This window comes from Barbatula barbatula (genome assembly GCF_947034865.1).
Source record: "Barbatula barbatula genome assembly, chromosome: 21".
NCBI lineage: Eukaryota > Metazoa > Chordata > Actinopteri > Cypriniformes > Nemacheilidae > Barbatula > Barbatula barbatula.
Window position 1 is genome coordinate 12,317,503 of NC_136784.1, and position 20,523 is coordinate 12,338,025.

The 20,523-nt window shown below is 38.9% G+C and overlaps 3 protein-coding genes across 7 annotated transcripts; 1 reads left to right on the plus strand and 2 right to left on the minus strand.

Moving 5' to 3' along the window:
- LOC306910497 (gap junction beta-5 protein-like) lies at positions 1-810 on the minus strand (the record flags this gene model as incomplete). The annotated part of the gene is made up of 1 exon (XM_079485074.1): positions 1-810. The coding sequence occupies one exon, from the start codon at positions 808-810 to the stop codon at positions 1-3; it is 810 nt and encodes a 269-aa protein (XP_079341200.1).
- A 1,481-nt stretch (positions 811-2,291) lies between these two features.
- On the plus strand, positions 2,292-11,347 carry LOC306910159 (homeobox-containing protein 1). Of its 5 annotated transcripts, XM_079484481.1 has the most exons (11): positions 2,292-2,603; positions 3,054-3,155; positions 4,609-5,017; positions 5,734-5,819; positions 6,727-6,837; positions 8,033-8,158; positions 8,632-8,782; positions 9,269-9,351; positions 9,461-9,556; positions 9,899-10,020; positions 10,101-11,347. In XM_079484481.1, exons 2-11 carry the CDS (start codon positions 3,077-3,079, stop codon positions 10,242-10,244), a joined length of 1,407 nt encoding a protein of 468 aa, XP_079340607.1. In that variant the 5' UTR covers positions 2,292-2,603; positions 3,054-3,076; the 3' UTR covers positions 10,245-11,347. The 5 variants fall into 5 exon arrangements, with proteins under 5 accessions (XP_079340607.1, XP_079340610.1, XP_079340609.1 ...); XM_079484484.1 differs by lacking the exon at positions 8,033-8,158; XM_079484483.1 differs by lacking the exon at positions 3,054-3,155 and having other exon boundaries at positions 2,537-2,603.
- Positions 11,348-16,284: 4,937 nt separating this feature from the next.
- On the minus strand, positions 16,285-20,408 carry heyl (hes related family bHLH transcription factor with YRPW motif like; the record flags this gene model as incomplete). Its single annotated transcript, XM_079485077.1, has 5 exons — positions 16,285-16,925; positions 17,912-17,993; positions 18,092-18,175; positions 18,503-18,569; positions 20,329-20,408. The coding sequence occupies 5 exons, from the start codon at positions 20,406-20,408 to the stop codon at positions 16,285-16,287; spliced, it is 954 nt and encodes a 317-aa protein (XP_079341203.1).
- Positions 20,409-20,523: the final 115 nt, after the last annotated feature.

Here is a 20,523-nt window from a genome sequence, read left to right on the forward strand (position 1 = left end):
TTATGAGATGGCAGTATTATAATCAGGAGCACTGTCTGGAGCAGGATGTTCAGCAGACTTCTCTAATAAAGTTTTCTCTTGGATATAATCTTGATTATCCGTGCAGGCTAAAGAAGCAACGGCAGCCGGATGGAGCTTCTGTTTGCGTCCATGTGATTTGACACACTCATGGCATCGTTTCAGAATGAGATAACACATCTCAGCCAAGGACAGCAGGATGCACAAGAAGCTGGTGACCACCAGGAAAACTGTAAAGATGCGTTTCTCCGTAGGCCGTGCGATGAAGCACTCCGTCACCTGAGGACAGGGCTTTTCATTGCACTTCACCAACAAAGGAAAGAGGTTGGCTTCATAGATATAAAACACCAGGAATATAAAAACAGCATCTACTGAAATCTTGAAGACCAAACTGAAGAGATACGTCCACCACAGCCCGCCGCGCTTCTTGCTGGTGTTGACGTAGAGATGGGAACATCCCTCGCCGTATTTCAGATGGTGCTTCCGTTCCCGATCGTCCCTGTATGCCACATGAAGGAGCACCATGAGCGAAGGGCAGGTGGCAAAGATGAGTTGCAGAGCCCACAGCCGAGAGTGGGACACTGGGAAGAAATAATCATAGCAGACGTTGAGACAGCCTGGTTCTCTTGTGTTACAGTCGAAGTCCTTCTGTTCATCACCAAACACCTTCTCTGCAGCCACCAGCAGCACAAGCAGACGGAAGATGAACACCACGGACAGCCAAACACGACCGAAAGCTGTGGAGTACTTGTTGACCCCGGTCACAAGACTCTCAAGAATGGCCCAGGACATTTCCGAGCAATGTGCAGACTCACACTCTTTATTTTAAATGATAGTCGTAAGACTGTAATACAAAGCTGACCAGTGCTAGACTGCCAGAGGTGTGTCTTTCACGTTGGTTGTATTGCAGCAGTAGTGTACTTTACACATTAGTAAAGGCGGTGCTAGACACCTTGAAGCGTTTTTTTTTTCAATGTCACAAATACCCTGAAAATATATCATGAAAATTTCTTTTAAAACTTTTTGATCATTTGTGACCCGTACTGTGAAAACCAGGCTAAAATGTCAGTCTAATATTGAGCATCAAAGTTTGATTTCAGCTATTCATTTCAATTAATGATGTCAAGTTTTGACATGGCTTTATTCAGTACATTTTAAAGATATCAAGGTTATTTTTTCACAGAATGTTCACGTAGGATGATTTTTATGTAGAAAAAATGTAATCAAAATGACTTGGATACATTCAATAGGCCAGTATGCTGTTTTGACGGTATGATAATAACCTTTAGCAAAAGTGTTACGGTATTGCAATTACGACACTAAAATGTGTTATTTTCAAATGTCTGCGTGTACAAACAACAACTTTTCAACTGGACACAAATACATTTTATTATTAACCAACATTCATAGAACATATATGTCATGTAAAAATAAAGCCATAAATTATAATACTCTTTCAAATTATATATTTTTGTCACAGCCCATATATTAGGCCTAAACATTAAACAGTGTGTCATTACATGACTTCATTATTTCTTTTTGTGAAAACACAGCTCATAGAAACGGTATCACAGAAAATGTTAGTGGTTTTGTAAACTTGTCTCTTTCGAACCTCGGTATACCGTTATTTGGCCCATGCCTATAGGCCTATGTTAGAAATTGAAAGGGACAGTTCACCCAAAAATGAAAATCCTGCCACAATTTACTCACCCTCGAGTTGCTTCAAACCTGCATTTCTTCGTAAAAATGTAAGCAACTGACAGTTCTGGGGCATCATTGACTAGGGAAAAATATTTTCTGTTCTGTTTAACACAGGAGAAGATATTTTGAGGAATTAGGGAAAGCAAAAAGTTATTTAAAATGTTTGTACTATGATAGTCAATGATTCCCCAAATGATGCCAGGTGCTAACATTCTTCTAAATAGCTTTCTTTTTTGCGTTCAACAGAACAAAGAAATGTATACAGGTTTGGAAAAACAAGAGAGCGAGTAAACGTTGAGAGAATTTTCATTCTTGGGTGAGCTGTCCCTTTAAATAGGTATTGTCACTCATTTAAATGTCTTGCTTGTTGTTTGTAGTTTAGTGTTTACATAACATTTTTACTTTTTAATAAACAAAACGTATTTTTTTCACATTTAAAAGTAAACGGATGGCATTTTAAAAAAGTCCCCGTATTATATAAAAGGGGAAAAAGAAAACGCGTCCAGAATAGCAGTCAATTTACAAACGCATCTTATGATGAAGCTATACTTATCACACCGTTAATTATTGTTATAGTAATAAATGCATGACATATTGCGTGACAGTGAGGAAACATGGAGGTCTCCTTTGGCTTTGATTCATGACTTCCTGCATCCACATGGGACTGTCGCTGCGGGTGAGAGGTCAATTGTTGACTTCCATATATCCAGTAATATTATGCTGCGGCATCCCAGGACAATGTGACCCTCCTCGGATCACCTTCATTAGCTGGTAGAAGCGACTCGAAGCGCAAGACAGCGCACAGCGGGGTCCGGATTGAACCCAGGGTGTCCCCAGCTGCGGCATCTCCAGCCCGGGCTGCAGTTAGACGGTAGCACGGGGAGGTAAGGAGGATAATTGTGCATAGCTTTCCTTGCTAGCGGCAATACACTTACTGTAGCGCCGTGTGAACGGGCATCCGCAATCATGACAAGTGATGCGGGGACGAACGAGTCATTTAACAAAACAACCGAAGCGGTGACTTTTCGTAGTATTTTATGACTTGACGTGTCGTCCGTCAAGAGTCGATCCCGTGCGCTGCAAGTGTAAAACAACAAAGACGGGAGCGATTACTTGCTTGCAGTGCACGGCACCGCGTGCCCGCTGGGGCTAGCTACGAGTTAGCGAGTGCTAAGCGCAGGGCTGAGAGTAAATAAAGTCACGGCTACAGATTGAATTGAGCCGTTTGTGGAGTTCGTTATCTTAGCGAATCTTTATGTTTGATGTAATGGCATCGCTGTTTCAGCGTGACAAACTGTTACATCCCGGTTGGAGTTATTTTGGTGTTTTGACAGCCCCTTGTCCCCTGCGGGTGACCATGCGACAGTGGTGCCTTCCTGCCGCGGCTCCGCGCGCTGAACCGCTCCCAACGGGCCGAGTGTCACCTCAAATCTCAGGTACGAGCGCAAAGATGTGCAAACGTAAAAGTTACTTTATGTATCGTATACTGTAAGGATTTCATTTTCTTAAGGTAATGCCAGCACTTGCGAGGCAGCTGAAGTATAGGCTGAAATAAATCAAATGAAAGTTTTTGGGGGGATTTCTCGCCACTACAAATACATAAATATAAACAAATGAATAGGAACGTTCTGTGAGTACTGTAGGAAAACCATCCCTGCTGTAAAAAACTGTTGAAATTCTCACGATTTTCATTCAATACCATCATGAAGCATTAGATATTTTCATTAAAACCATTGCAACATGTTTGGGGCATTAATTCAATGGGATTGAATGGTGTTTGTTGGTTCCCTTGATCAGATACTGGCACATCCCACTAATAGAAACCATCACATACTAGTAGACACTGTTATAGTTTCCATTAAAATCTATACAAGTCCGATTATAACCATTAAATAACTGCACAATAACTGCATTAACTAATCTACTGCACTGTAACATTATTAACTAAATTTACTTATCTTCTGGACTGCAAATTATTAACTGCATTAACTCGTATACTGCACCTTAACTTTAATAACCGCATTAACTCATATACTGCACCGTGCCTTTAATAGCTGCATAACTCATCCACTGCACTGTAACTTCAACCACTGCATTAACTCACCTGTTGCACTGCAACTTTAATTCCTAATGTCAATCATTTATGCACACTTAAGTCACTTGCACTATTGTTTAGTCTAAACATAGCCACCTGTACATTCATGTTCATAGAATATAGCCATCTGTATATATTGTTCATAGTACACACCTACTGTCAAATATTTTCATAGTCCATGCCCACTGTATAATATTTTCCTAATATTGTATTCTGCATTTATTCAAACTGTATATCCTGCTCTTCCTAATTGCACTTCTGGTTAGACCTAAACTTCATTTCGTTACACTGTACTTGTATATGTGTAATGAAAATAAAGTTGAATCTAATCTAATTCTAACTATTAAATCCATTACATTTTCAGAAAGGATGGTACATTTGTGGTTAGTAGTTTTACTGTAAATAAAAAACTATAATTACTTTGGTAAATTTTTAATGGGACAGCAAACTTTATAGAGGAAGACAGACAGAGATTGACCATAATACAATATGAAATATGGATGGATAAATAGATGAATATGATTTGTGCCCACCTTTTGAAGTCTAAAGTAAGAAAATTACAATTCAGATTAGAAATGTATCTAACAAAGAACACCAATTGATATTCATTGTGCAAATACAACCGAAATGTTTTAGATTTGGATTGGCAAACATTTTCACACCAAAGTAGATAACCTAGCCAAAACTATTCAAGAAGTTTGACGGAGGTCTTTTTCAGGAAATACCAACAAAACACTGTTTTTGTTTTAAATACTGTTTATATTACAAAGACCTCGTCCACCTCTGTCCTCCAGATGCCAGGATGGAATGTTGTGATGTGGAGCCGCGCTATACCATTGAACAGATCGACCTTCTCCAGCGTTTAAGGCTGTCAGGGATGACCAAACCTCAGATCATTCAAGCCCTTGAATCTCTCGAGCGGCTTGATCCGGACCATCGCGCCCCATGCTACAACAACCACACGACCCCATCCGGTGCCCCTGCCTCTTCAGCTCCTGCTGCCCCATCTTCCTCATCTTCCTCTTCCTCTCTTACCTCAGCAACCACGCAGACCCCTGTAATGGATTCTGCTTTATCGCCTAGCAACAGTTACGAAGCCTCACCCCCGCCACTGTACCCGCCCAGCGGAGTTCAAAGGTCGTACAGTTACGAGTTACCCGAAGAAGACTGGGATCTGGAGGAGAAGGTGGAGGAGTACATGAGGTATCTTTTATTAGCTGTTTTTTTATGAGGCTTCTGTTCCCAGGTCTACAGAGGGAGAGAGATTAATATAACAGTTGATAATGACAGCGAATGTCCCTGAGCAACAGTGTAATTTTCGGAGAACAAGAGTCCTTGCTGAATCAGGTCAGGTGGACATTCGGTTCATATGGATCTTATCCGAGTTCACTTTTGGGATTTTAAGGGGAATAGGCAATAGTTGCATTGGAGGTGACAGATGAATCGATCTTGGATTACTTTTACATTTAATTTGTAACATTGTGATGGTTTTGGTGGTATTATGTCCAACAAAGAAAGCAACAGTGTTGTGTGTTCTGGTTGAAAGGTTGTATACTGTACAGGGAGCAGACATGCAACAGGCGAAGACATTCATTTGAGGCTTATGTAAATAAACCAATAATTAAACTTTATTTTTAATCTTTACTTTATTAACCCTCACACATCCCTGAGTGCTCGGATTTATTTATACTCAAGCAGACAAAATGACCCAAATCTCATTACATGTAACATGTTTGTTTCCAGGGACTTAATATCTGAAGAATGATAGAAAATGTGTTTCAAATGTAGCACAATTTTGACCAGATTAATTTGACAAAATGGTGTCATTATATGAAGCTGTGAAACTTTTGCACTATTCAAATGGTTTGAGCAACGTTTAATACATGCCACTGTAATGTCTGTTTTTGTGTGGAATGTAGGAGGGACAGCAACCTTGTGAAAGAAGAGATAAAAGCTTTCCTCAATAACAGAAGAATATCACAGGCCATCGTGGGTCAAGTCACAGGTACTCTGAGCACTTTCACTCATGCGATGGAAAAAATTAATTGTGTTTAGTCTATAAGAAATATTTGTGGTAAATGTAGAAATGTTTTCTTTGGTTTAAATGTTTGTGAATAAAAATTTAGTTTTATCCACCCTTGTGTTGTTCATAACCTGGCTGTATATGAGTCTTTCTTCAGTGGAGCATAAAAGAAGATCTCAATTGTTTTTGTCCATACAATGGAAGTCAATGGGTTCCAGTTGTAACCAACATTCTTCAAAATATCTTCTTGGGTGTTCAGCTGAAGAAATGAAATCGTGCAGGTTTTAAATGACATAAGGGTGACTATATGATGAAATCATTTTTGGTAGAACTTTCCCTTTAAATCTTTTCCATTACTTGCCTTATATTCAGCCGCAGAAAATAAGAGACGTTTCCAAATTTGTTATTTCAAATCAGCATTCCTAGATGTATTGTGGCCATTACAGTCCGTTTTCCGTTGAATTTCAACAAAATTATACATCAGGAGTGACATCACGTTATCCAACAGCAATGTGAAAGATTGACAGAATGACAAAACACATGAAAACTGTGATACACATCGAGGTGATCACATGAACAAAATGCGTTTAAAATTTACAAATATTATAATATTGTTTTTTCCTCGGCTGTATATGGAATTTAAAAATAACCATCAAGAACTTACTGGGTTATTCAAATAAAGCAAAGGAAAAGCTGTTTAGGTAACACAATTAACCAACTTTGCACAGAAGGACCAGAAACTTTTATTAGGAAAGTAAATACGATCACTTGAATTCATGTGGATTTCATGTTTTTGTTCAGTGAATTAATAAGAACGATAATCTTGATTTTACGATTTCAATTTGTATTTGATTTATTCTTAGTTCTTTGACTATATCACATTCTGCAGGTATCAGTCAGAGCTACATCTCCCAGTGGCTTCTACAGCAAGGTCTGGAGATGAGTGACTCCAAACGCAGGGCTTTCTACCGCTGGTACCTGCTGGAGCGTAACAGCCCAGGTGAATTGTAATACCTCTGCACTGTGCACTTTAACCAAAAGGCTTTTAGGCGGTGGCCTGATTTTTTTCTTCTTTTGCCATATCTCCCCTACACAGTTCTCATGGTCCTTGAGGGCTTATGAATATGAATAATAATGTAATTTATTGTTCAATAAAGACAGTGGATTGGAAGGACGTGTCATGCCGACGCACTGAATTGAAAGTCAATCAACTGGTGTCATTTCCCCTCAGTTATGCTGTTAGGTTAATGCTATTCTTGGCAGAACCGTCAAGTGTTGGCTGTTGACGTTGTAAATCGGCTCTAAAAGCTTTTAGGCTGTATCGATGCCAACGTTCACATCATCCCGCATTCATAATACAGTGAACGTGTTGATGCTTGAATTAAGTAATGTCCAAGCTCCTGAAGAGTTTAGGTACAACCCTTATCAAACGGCCCTGAATCCTGAAGACCTTCCCCCTGACTTATAGAGATATATTGAGGTTTACGACATGATACTCAATTTCCATACTACGATTACCCTCCAGGAGCAGAATTGAACCGTGATGTTGTGATAAAGCCCTCCAGGACCACCTGTGCTCTCCGTCTCCCAGCTTTGGCCCTCTTCCGCAGCTCTCAGTCCTGACCCTGGGTTTTTCCAATGCTGGTTTTCATGTCCTCTCTGCAAAGAGGTGCGATTAACACCTAACCCTACTAACAAAACCCCTGAGCATGTTGCTTTTCTGTTATCTGTAGTGCTAGTGAGCATGGCTCCAGGAATCTAATCACATTGTCAGTTTGAATGGCTGTTAAAGTCTCTGTGAACCGGAAGTTGCGATTTTTTTACTTGCGTACTTTGACCAATTTCCGAGGGAAATGGAATGTCTAATGAGAAAAATAGTGGGCGTGGCTGCAAGCGTCATTTAAGATGGATATTCATTACAGGAAGGAAATGCATTTTCAGATTTTAACGAGAGATTATGAGGGCACAATTTTTTAAAAAGACAACGACCCAAATTGATAAACTATATACAAAAACGCTGCAATATTTCATGAAAAAAATAGGCATTGTAATTTTTTATTTCACTGGGGCTTTAACACTAGGTAGCTTTATTTTCATTAAGCGGGGATACTTGTTGTCACCGTGAATGACACATTTTCGGCCTATCAAAAAGATCTGAGTTAACACAGTTTTCTGATTGCACAAATGGATTAAAGGAAGCAGATGGAGTGAAAACCAGCATGTTCAGGTTCCCAGGAGCAGGACTGACACACCATGGCATAGACAGAGAGAACTTCTGATGCACCTTCTTCCCTGGTATTCTGCGCAACACAACCAGTCAGGTAACACCTGCGTATCGGGGAAACACACTCACTGTTGTACACAGCGACTGAATGTTGAGGCAACATAAATTCATTAGAAGATCAGTGACCTTGGGACCCAGACGTTGTCTTTGACAATGGACTTTCAAACTTAAAGGGGTAGTTTACCCTAAAATCACATTTCTTTCATCATTTACTCACCCTCATGTCAATTCAAACCTGTTTGACTCTCTGTTTTCTGCAGAACACAAAAGAAGATGTTTTGAAAAATGTTGGTAACAAAAAAAAAAAAATCACTGAGACATTTCTCAAAATACCTTCTTTTGTGTTACACAGAAGAAAACATCATAAACAGGTTTTGAACAACATAAGGGCAAAGAAATAAGCAATTATAATCCTTCTGTTTGTCTTGCTGATCCTTATATTTGATTCTCATTTGGTTGATGCTTATTTATAAGGTTTAAAATTTGGGTTTTGGGCAATGTTCACAACAGGTGCCACTTTGTCCATGCGCTCGATGGTTAAAGAAGAGCCGGATTGGAGGTTGGCTGGTAGCCCTGGAGACAGAGCTGCGGTGGGGCCTTTCAGACTGCGCAGGGGGAGTCGATTCACCTGGAGGAAAGAGTGCCAGTCGATCATGGAAAGGTAAAGTTACAGAGCTTTACCGAAGTCAGGTTATTCAGACAGTAATTGTCTGTTTCTTCACAATTTTCAAGATGACCACGTGATCCTGGTGTTTGTTAAAAAAAAAAATGGGTAAAACCACCTGTAATATTTTCCTATGTTTGTTGTGTGCTGAATATTGTACATCTCAAACCAGCGATGGGTGACAATCATAGCAACATTTTGGCATTGCTGAGTTGTAAACAATAGTTTTTTTATTTCATTTTCTGTACAAATTAGAAGTACTATTGTCTCACATCCTTTGTTTTATAAAGCGCTGCAAACAAAGGCACTATGCTTGATTTCTGCTTAAGATGCTACTTTTAATATTAAATTATTTAAGTATTCACCAAGTATGTCTAAAAGGTAATCGTTGGTATTTAAGAACTAATATCAGTTCAATTTAAATAGTAACATTTCTCAAATATTAGCAAAACAAAAGTTCTTAATCACTCATTCTTCTTATAGCTTCTTTATAGAGAACCAGTATCCTGATGAGGCCAAAAGAGAGGAAATTGCCAACGCCTGTAATGCTGTTATTCAGAAACCTGGTGAGTGCTAACAAGGTTGTATCCAGCTGCCTCAGAACAAGACCATCCAACTCAAGCGGTGCCTCACTGAGTGTATCATTAGTTTTTTCATGTTCACATTTTGTTTTAGGATGCAAACTGTCAGAGTTTGAACGGGTCACTGCACTCAAAGTGTACAACTGGTTTGCCAATCGAAGAAAGGAAATGAAGAGACGTGCAAATATAGGTGAGACTGTATTAGTTTACCAATAATCCTGCTGCTCCATATGAACCCTTAAAGGGACAGTTCACCCAAAAATGAAAATTCTGTTGTCAATTACTCAACCTCTAGTTGTTCCAAACCTGTATACATTTCTTTGTTGAAAGTAAAGAAATATATTTGGAAGAATGTTAGCAACTGAGATCTCTACCAAATGCTCTCTTAAATGCCATTCTTCCAAATATATTGTGTTGAACCAAACAAAGAAATGTATACAGACAGAGTTTAAATTTTTGGGTGAAATCTCCCTTTAAAGTCCTTGTGAACTGGCACTTTAAACTGTATTGTCACTTACCTTTATATACTCAGAGGCTGCCATATTAGAGAGCCATGGAATAGAGGTGCCCAGCCCAAGCTGCCACTCAAACAGCGAAGAGGTGGAGACTCAAGAGTTTGGTGATCAAGTTATAAACCAGCGGTTCTCTGAGCAAGTTAGTCTAATACATCATTTGCATTTTGAGTCCTTTATGGTCAGAATTGTTTACTTAAAAAGTCTTCGGTCTGTTTTCAGGATGAGCTTTCTCAGAGAAAAGACATAGAGCAAGACGTTCCCATCTTACCCGCTGTAGAAGTGGTGTCTCTTCCAAGTCCAGCCCGTCAACCAGTGGATCAAAAGCTTGACAAATCAAAAAGGCAGGCAGCTGATGAGGATTAACCAATGGGCGGAGTCTTATTTTTGTCCAAAGTGGCTTGAAGCGGTTGTTGTCGTCAGCCAGGACTGACCTTAAGTTCTCTGGTGCCTCTAGTGGTAGGGAGGCCACTCTATGTATCTACAATAATCACGCCTGCAGTAATGGCAATATTTATCTCTATAACATATATTGTGCATTCCGAAACAGTCTTAACCCGTCCCGTGACAGGGACACGCTGCAGAGGGTGCAAACTAGTTACCTTTCCGAACAAGCTAGTGCTATTTCTTTCATTTGTCAGTATTCTCATATATAACAGTTTCATCTGAAGTAGTCAAGAGAAACCTGCAGGACAGGTGTTTCAAGTCGACAGAAGGGGTGCAATGTTTTGTACAAACGTTAGGAGAGCCTAATTGTCATATGCAATAGTTGAAGGGCAAGATGGGATGGATACACCCCTGATAAATACACCAACTCAGGTAGAACTCAATTTGGCAATTGAAAGAGATTGTTCAGAGAGACGTTCCATCTCTGTCTTCTTCACTATCATGAAAAGTGTTATCATAATAATAATGGTTCAGATTTGTGACCTATTCACGCTTACTGGACTGTGTACATATATTTTGGTTGTTCACAGATCTGAAAGTAATATTCAGATTATCACTCGTCTCTTTTTGTATACACGATCGTAAGCTCTTTATATCCAGCCACTTAAGCTACACTGACCCTGACGGGTTCAAAAGCTTTACATTTTTTTTATTATTATCATTATTTGCTAAAAGCGTCATTTACTTACCTCTTGAATAAAGTAATGCAGTATGTAAAACTACAAAGTATATCAGCATCTAATGCAACAAGCTGCTTTTGAATGGATGGACAGGCTCAATGACTTTGGTGTCTCAGAGGCCAAAGCTATGCCAAGTTGTAAAACAACAGATTTTACATCATCGAAAGCAAGAGATGTGTTCGGGCACATAGTGTGTCACAGTGAGAAACGCTTTGAGCGTGTAAAGGCTCGTAGCTAAACCGTATGAATAATCTGACCTATCGGCTCTTTACACAGACAGAATGCAATGCTGCAAACTGTACTTTTTCCTATCGACATAAAACAATAAAATGAATAACATCTATTGTTGAGTTTGAATTGAATTGTTTATGAAGGCAAGGTTTTTGTGTGGATGAATTCTTACGTTTAACTAATACATTTCAGATACAGTAGATAAAGTGTCCTTTACTTAATGATAACAAATGGAATCCTTATGTAAAGTGTTACTCCATAGTAATGTAAGTACTGTTAAAATGTACATTAACATTTAGTCATTTAGCAGAGGCTTTTATCCCAAGTGACGTACAGAGAGTTCAGGAAGCAATAAGCGACATGTCATACAGGAGCAATAAAACAATAGGTGCTTATACCAAGTTACTAGTTTACACAACAAAACGATCATAAAATGTTTAAGAAATCTTAGATTATTTATTAAAGATATTTTAATATAAAAAACAACTGACAAAATGTCTCTATGGAAATATCAACAATGTCATGTGTTTATGGTTGGCTTTAACCGTAAATAGATTTGAAATTTGGCAAATTGAGAAAACAAAACTTCATTGTTAAGATCACAAATGAAAGTTAAACATCAGTTTGAAAGTCTTGGGATAAGTTTCTTAGCACTCAGCCAGTAGAGGGCAATATCACATCCATAATGTATCTGTTCATAGCCAATACAGAATTGAATCCATGATAGTTAAAACTATCAAATAAGTTAACACGCATTCAGATGTAAGTGGTCGGAAAATAATTTCTTCCACCATGTCTGTGTTGGCAGTCCGTGACAATTCTTCAGCAAACATTAGGGCCAGCAGAAACGTATGTACATGTGCCAGTAGCGGATTTGACATTTACATCTTTGTTACCTTCATATTGTGGGTGAGAAATAAGTTCTATAGCCATGCAAATGAGAGTATTGATAAATTTGTACATTCTGTGGAAATACCAATGCTTTCAACTTATATACAGTTGAGAACAGTTTTGAATCTTATAGCTAAGCAGGTCATTCAGATTTAATGGCTTAAATAATAACAATAAACGGTACAAAAAAATGTGGGGTTATATAAACCCATTGGTGGGTCAAAAATATACAAACCCAACAGAATATGCTTATATTTTACCAAATTCGGCAATCGTATATTCAGGTTGGGCAGATACATAATCATAGTTCATTGCGTGCGATTAAATGAACGGATCATTATTTAATAGAGCATGCAAATAAGTATTTATTAAGTATTTTTAATTTTCAGATGGATATTTTTGGAGGGGCTCAAGAACAATCTTAAGGGGTAATGCCCCAGACCCGGCCTTTGATCATAAATAATTCTAGACAGGTTTATAGATATCAGTTTCATACAAAAGGAATATTATTACACTCTAAAAATACTGTGGTATTCTCAACCCTTTGTTGGGTCAAAAACTGAATGAATGAACCCAACCATTGGGTTGCAAATTAACCTATGCTTGGTTGCTTTAACCCATTGTTGGGTCAAATATAAATCATTTGCTGCATTGGTTCATTTAACTCAACGGCTGGCCTTTTTTGACCTCACGCTGGGTTGAAAATAACCCAGCATTTTTTTGTGTCTAGGTCTGACTTCCTAAACTGTATTTTCTGTGATCTGTGAACACTAGCTAAATTCATTTAGACAAGAAAAGGTCTATTTAGCCTGTTTCTCAGTTCGGGTTTTCCCTATCTGCCTAATCCAGGCTTTGTGTACTTTCCTGGGCCCCTCCCCGTGGGAAAGCTGGCCTCATGTGATTGTGGTGGCCCATACTGGAAGCGGTGGTTGCAGTCTGACTCCACTGGTGCCAAAAGAATAGAGAGCTAGATCCACACACACTCAAGTCAAACCATTCACTAACATAAACACACAGCACGCTCACACGCGAGTCTGTCTACACACAATAACACACGTACAGCGCGGCACTCGCATGAGAATCTGCCGCATGCTTCCACATTGCGCCACATCCCTCACAGACGCAAAGTCGCACCACAGTCTAGAACACGCACACATTCCAGGCCCGTTTTAAAGTATAAACTGAAGAAAACACACAACAGAATAAACAACAACCAGAGAACCAAAAACATTCTTGCATGCCTTTAAAAACATCGCTTGTCCATCACATGCATCAACGCTTTGATGTTTTGTTGTGGTGGTAATTAAACACATCATTATTCGATTTTCATGGTCAATACCAACCCTCATTTGTGCAAATGATGCATTCGGCCTTTTTTGGTGGTGTTGTTGTAAATCTGCTCTTCTGTTACAAGACATTAGATGTATTCTGTTGTATCAAAGGTCCAGTGTATGACATTTAGCATTATCTAGCGGCGAGGTTGTGAACTCCAACCATCTGCTCACTTTAAAATATTAAAATAGTTTTTATGGCCTTTATTCGCTCATTTGCATGTAGGTGGTAAAATGCGGTCGACAGAGCTTTGAGGAAATCAGCAAGTGAGATGATTCAATAATGTTTAACAAAAATCCACGGCCCTAGTCAGATTCAGTAAAATTCCATGATTGCCTTTTTCCAACAAATGTACTAAACAAGCTATTTTTTTTATTATATTTTAACAAACAATAAATGTAAGACATCAGACTTGTGACACATTGAACGTAAAGTTTCTGGTTAATATTTCAGAGAGCTTTTCGTTCTGCTAAGTAGCTTAGTGTACAAAGCGGGTTTTGTGATAACAAATGTTCATTTTCTATAATTAAATACCCATATACCCATATCTGTTGAAACACTGAGTTGGTTCGAGGTTTTCAAACTTTATGATGCCATGGGCCCCTAAATAAGGTGAACCTTTGTGAAGAACCCCCTTCCTACATATCCATCTATAATATATATGTGTAAAGAAGTCCCTGGACCCCAGTTTGAAAGCATCTGCTATAAAGTACATGTCGGTGCAGTTGCAATAGGATTATTACAATCCACCATGTTTTTGTCATGTGACTTGACACATACAGTGGTCGGGAACCTATGGTTGCGAGCCACACGTGGCTCTTTTAAAAAAATCATCAATCACGCGGTACTCTGATGTCAGACATTCGCCGATTGGACTGCAGCATTTCAAGAAGTCAAACATACCCAATGCAAAGTCAGAAGGCACATGCAGTATTTTGTCAATATCAGTATAGGAACGTGCACTTTTTAAAGTTGTAATATGTAAGATATAATGAAGTTCAATTGAATGGAGGCCAAATGTAAACCCGCAAGTTGTTTATACTGTAGGTAATGGAAATGATTTCTTGGTGCGCTATGTATGCACTGTTTCATTTGTTTCACTGTTTTTGAGTTGTCTGTGTCCATTATTGAAGGGAAATATAAAAATGTATCCTCACAGGGTCCAGTGAGACTGGTCTGTGGACATAAATCAAGTTATAAGTTGGCTATTGAAGTCATATATATATATAATTAGTAATAAATATATATACCCATATATATATACTGTATAAAATAGTAGTTTCTGCAATGGCTTTTTTGCAAAAATCAACCAAAACTAGAAAAATGGCTCTTTGGTAAAAAAAAAGGTTCCTGACCCCTGCTATATAATAACCAGTTTGTTTCCCTTAAAGACACTTTTTCAACAACATAAAAGCTGCTTTGAAACAATCTGTACTGTATAAAGTGCTATATAAACAAATTTGACTTGACTGTTTTGAATTTGTTAACTTTGGCAGTTTCTCAGCTCGCATTGCCTCATGGGTGTCCATGCGACCCATACAGCAAAAACAAGAAGCAGTAGACCATCTGGATATTGCTTGCATCTGCATATGAGGTTTCGACCATACCTTTACATACTTTTTTTGCATAGTTTGTTGTATGGGATTGGGCGAATGCATAGATTTGGATGCATAGATGATGTTTTTTTATTTCCGGTCGTGTGTTTTGAAGAGAGGGGGTTAAGTGAGGCTGCACTAATGACACCCTGTAGTTAAGAGAGACATTGGCAGAGGCGATAAGAGGGCACACAGTGCGCCTGGTTTCCCCGTGCTGGTGCAGAAACGGTACCGACAGCCACCATGCTGTTAGTGGCCGGCGAACCACATTACCCTCTCTGGAGACAGCTAAAGAAAACACATGCCCTAAATGGCACCTTGCTCTTATAGCACCCAGTGGAGTCGTTCAGATAAGAGGCCATTTGTGTAGTTGGTAAGTACCTATTGGTAGAGCACTTTATTTTCTACTTTTAAAACCGTTTTCTTTTTTCATTGTGTTTTAGGTGGATAATTGATATGCTGGGGTGTAGAATTTAAAGAGAGACTGTTGATCGACGACACAGTTTGCTTTAGTGCTGCCACCTTCTGGACACTTCATATACTTGCACATACAAGTGCTATACATTGCATCATCAAGTGGAACACTGTTCCATAAGGCACATTTTTCTTTAGGTAAATTCCAAGAACTTTCATGAATGATATATCATATTTGTCAGAATCAATGTGAATGTTTAAATGACAAAGTAAACAAAAACACTTAAACATAAAGATAAAAGCTCTAGTATCATAAGCTTAAAGGGATAGTTTACCCAAAAATGACAATTCTTTCATCATTTACTAACACTCATGCCATTTGAAACCTGTGTGACTTTCTTTCTTCTGCAGAACATAAAAAATATATTTTGAAGAATGTTGTTAACAGAACCGCGTCGGCACCCATTCACATCGATTGTAGACATTGGTTATGTGTCTCTGCGATATTGAATGGTTTCCAACTTTCCTTAAGATATCTTCTTTGTGTTCTGCAGACTAAAGAAATTAATTTAGGTTGGAAATGACACGTGGATGAGTAAATGATGACAGAACTGTAATTTTTGGGTGAACCATCACTTTAAAATCCAAAATCAAAGTACTAAACTGTTGTGAGTCTCTTATCCAGTCAACAACATTGGTGATCACATTCGAATGTGTCCAATGCTTGTAGTTCCTTTCAAACACAAGTGACCTTTGTCACAATTTGTCCCAAAAAAAAGGGTCCTCATAAACTCCAAGCTCTTCCGGAGATCTGAATCAGAACGCCCCAATCTCTGTTCCCCAGCCCTGTGCCGACTTACTGGAGTTACCCACACCCCTACGAGCTGATGTTGGAGACCCCAGAGGAGCAAACGGTCTAAATGAAACCTGTTGAGGGGCGATGGACGGGGAGGAGGATGATTGTGGCGGGATGGTTTGGAGAGGTGATGGGATTGTGGGTCCATCTGGTGAGTGTTGTTGAAGTCTATGAGGATGGCCGGGAATAGAGGGCACTCGATGCATCTGGGTCAGTGCTGGACTTAGTATCGCCCCTTGAGAGCTCAGATGTCCCACACGAAGGCCTGGTGAAGAGTAGCCCAGCAGGGCTGCAGTGGTGTGGGGGGGAAGGTCGCGGCGAGAGGTTGGTGGATAGGGGGCAGAGGAACCGGGAGGGGTACCGGCAGAGAGCTGAGGAAAGGAAGACCAAGGCCAGGGAGGGAAGGGCAGGGCGGCCGGGCTCTGGAGGAGAGGGTCCAACTCACTGGCGCAGTGGCTGAGGTGGGACACGAGGCGTGCACCTATGGGGTCTGAGGATTCAACCCCCTCCAGAGAGCTGAGGTATCTCACCACTTCTCCAACACACTCCCGGAAACCCAAAGTCCTGTAATCCACTGCCAGGGCACGAGCATCAAAGTAGCCTGGTAGAAAGAACCCAAACTCTTAGTAAAAATAGAACATATAAATAATGCAAATAATTAGCATGATTAAAATGCTAATTGTGGCAACAGCTATATCATCATTTTTCAAAGCTTTAAATCATGCAATTGTTTTTTTGGTTATAAATGTGCTGTGTATTTGACCAGAGGGTTTCTTAAAAATGCCAAGGACCCCCAAATTAGATGAGCCCCCTTTCTAAAATACATATCCTTTGACAATTTTTACGTGTAAAGAAAAGATTTAACTTTGTGTGATAAACTGTAAATGTGATATTATAACGACATACGACAACATAGTGTTTCTAAACTAAAATAATTTTCTGCATTAGTCGGATATATATAACCTTGAAATTTTCAATTCAATTTATACTTTAGAAACTTTCACTTTCCGTGTGAAAAAAGGAACTATAGTTAGATAAAGATACAAAAATAAACAAATCTGAAATTATGCACATAACAAAAAAGAGATAAACACTTAATAATTGAACAATAATAACATTCGTTAGACTTTATCAAGTTATTTTTTCCATTACATTTTTGGGGACCCCTTGCAACTTTCAGGGGGTCCCCGGTTTGAAAAACCCTGTAGATCACCACCTAATGTAAGGTTTGTTCACAGCTACCCTGAAATAAGTTTATTGTTTACCAAAATCATTTTCTGTAATGTTTAATCCACCAGTATATGTAATCTCTTTAGTCACAGTAGTATTTCAAATGTATAAAAATATAATTTTTGTAGATATCCATTATCTTTCTAATTTACTGTTTTACAAAAAAGGCATTTTTCAAATGCCCAATTAGGCCTACAGTTGTTTACTACAGTTGTTTAATTTTTGTCAGATTCCTAAAATATTCGTGTTTCTTTCTATTATGACTGGTGGTCTACTAGATATGTTAAACACTGTATATATTGTATTTTCTACAATCTTTTTACTCTATTTTTTATCGTGTGCAACTTTTCCTCTCACCTTTGCCGCCCATGGCATGCAACAGTTTCAGGTGATCCACGGTCATCTGAAGAATCTCCGCCTTTTCCAGTTTAGAAGAGCCCTGCCGGGTAAGTAAGAAAGTACACACTATAATGTTTTTTATTGTCTAAATTCACACACACACCACAGAACTGATGCACTTAACTCTGATGGTCTAACCTGTTTCTCGAAGGCGCTGGGTACGAGTCTCCTCAGCTCTGACAGACTGTGGTTGATTCTGTCCCTGCGTCTCTTCTCAATTATCTGTGGAATCCAGTGGAATAAATTCAAAGACAGAACAAGATTGGAAATGGAAAGCATTTGCTAACTGAATTATTTCTGTGGTTGGGTTCTAGTCGCAGCATTCTTAAGATCAGATTTAGGAAAAAATAAACTCCAATAGGAAAACGCAAATTAAAGTCAGAGAAATGAAGGTTGCTACAGAGAGTTGTATTGCAAAGATTTTCGAGAATAAGAAAATGGCAAGCGTTCTAAGAAGAGTCTGTACCAAAATTACATGTGAACGATACTCGACGTCTGTTCTCGAACAAGTAGGGAAACTATGAAAGGGGAAGATTGACGTAAACTCACCCCTCTTCTCTTCTTGCGAGCCAGGATCTGTGAGGTACTGCCTGGAGACATGGACCCAGTGACAGGGCTGAGAAAGAGAAACAGCGAGCCGGGAAGGGTAAAGATTAAAGCTTTGATGTCAATGCATATTGTTGTCATTACTGTACTTAATACGACGCAGAAACACAGTTGCACATCATCAAACCCAATCTAATTTGTCTTGGGGAACAGCGAGACACGGGAGCGCCGGAGTAAACAGAAAACAAGATTATTTTGGTTTAACGCGTTTCTGGACATTATTGTCAGATGGCTGATATGTTATGATTCTTATATTTTCTCCTGCGTTTTTCTTTTTAAGCTCAAAAGACACAATGATTACATATCCGCAGGCCATGCTGAAATGGTGGGTTTTGCGTGCACTTTGAAAACATCAATACTTGGTATTATCCTTCAATGTGGATCTGGTTTGCATGGGCACTCTGTGTGCTCTGCCAACAGAATGACAGTGTTTGTTTTGCTTTTACTTTGACTTACACGCATAACTATTATTTTTATCATATTATTCTCGTTCCTTTTAACATGGGGAAACTTCATTTGCAAACATTTGCTTTGTTTAGAAGAAATCAAATCCTGTCCAAAATGAAAAGCAGTTCGATGGAAAAAACTGAAGAAGATACTCTGATGTAGAATTGTGAATCCCGGTTAAGGGACAAATTGTGCTTATCAAAGCAGATAAGCTGGGAAAAGATTGGGCAGCATGAGATGCAAGTCAAAGGGACCCATTGGTGGTCGCATGAGTCTCCCGTCTGCTCTTGATTTGTGTCATCGCTTTACTGAAAAATCAAAAAGATTCAATATGACCGGGTAAAAATGGAAACCAGACTGAAAGAAAAAAGTAGGAAGGGCTTATTTATGCAAAAAGAAGACTCATCTATGCTATAGTGTTAGTATGGGCCTCCATCAGCCGTCCTGCCTCACAATGTGATTTTGGCAGCAGGTCCCCAATTTTATAAACACCTGTGTCACTTTCCACTGACAGGACAAGTGTGTTACTGATCAGGTGTACTGCTTTATTCATAATAACGATACAGTTGACAACTATTAGATCTGTTCCTCAACCCTGGCCGCAATGTGCCTGGCATCCCCCGTGAATCTATGCCTTATGCTAAAACTGAATCTCCGCCTAAACAAACCTGGTTTAAATTCTGCCATCTTAAGATGAAACAATAAACAAAATATGAAACATCCGTACCCCCATGAAAAACAAAATACACATTTTCACTGTAAAACATCCCGTAAAAAATGACAGGAAATACCGTGAAATATATTCTTTCACGTGTATATAATACTTTTTGCAAATGTGTCTTAAATATGTTAAATACGTCTTTTTTATATTTATAATATTTATAATTTATGATATTTTTAACATATTTCAAAAATACTTGACAAATCTATAAAACAAACTGTAACATTCTTGTCAAATATTTTTTGTTACAGTAGCCTTAACATTGAGTTTACATTATTGGACATGAGCGTCAGACACCCAGAAGGCCCCTGGAAGTATCCAAAGATACATCTACACATAGTTTCTTACACTTGTGTTGTGTTTGAGCTGTACACAACTGTAGTTTCATTAAAATAAAATGTCATTAAAATGCATATTGCCTATTCACAAATCCACTTTTAATTGGTTTACCATGATGGCACACATTATGACATCAGTTCTTTACTCTGAAGTGATGTTATGCATCTACGCATAACATCACTCTAAAAAGTGACAGTCATATCATACTCATATGTCATAGATCATGACTATTTCTCTGCTTTTACTTCTTATAAGTCCTCACCAGTAGCTGTCCTCCTGTCCAACATCAATGAGTTCGTCCGTATCCGAGTCCGGAGAACTGTAATCGTGCGGTCTCTTCATCTCCACGAGTTCCTCCACTATCCCTGCAGGCGATCTCCGGATCGATAAAGTTACAGAGCGATGGAGGAGTGCGATCCAGTTGAGAAGACCTCGGATGATGGATTCCTCTTCTACC

Bases quoted from the DNA above. Each gene is read 5' to 3' on its own strand.
- LOC306910159 (XM_079484480.1), top strand. From the start codon at position 2,975: ATGTTTGATGTAATGGCATCGCTGTTTCAGCGTGACAAACTGTTACAT. The intron at 6,838-8,032 runs GTGAATTGTAAT...AATGGATTAAAG, and splicing joins GCTGGAGCGTAACAGCCCAG to GAAGCAGATGGAGTGAAAAC. The intron at 8,159-8,631 runs GTAACACCTGCG...TGTTCACAACAG, and splicing joins TGCGCAACACAACCAGTCAG to GTGCCACTTTGTCCATGCGC.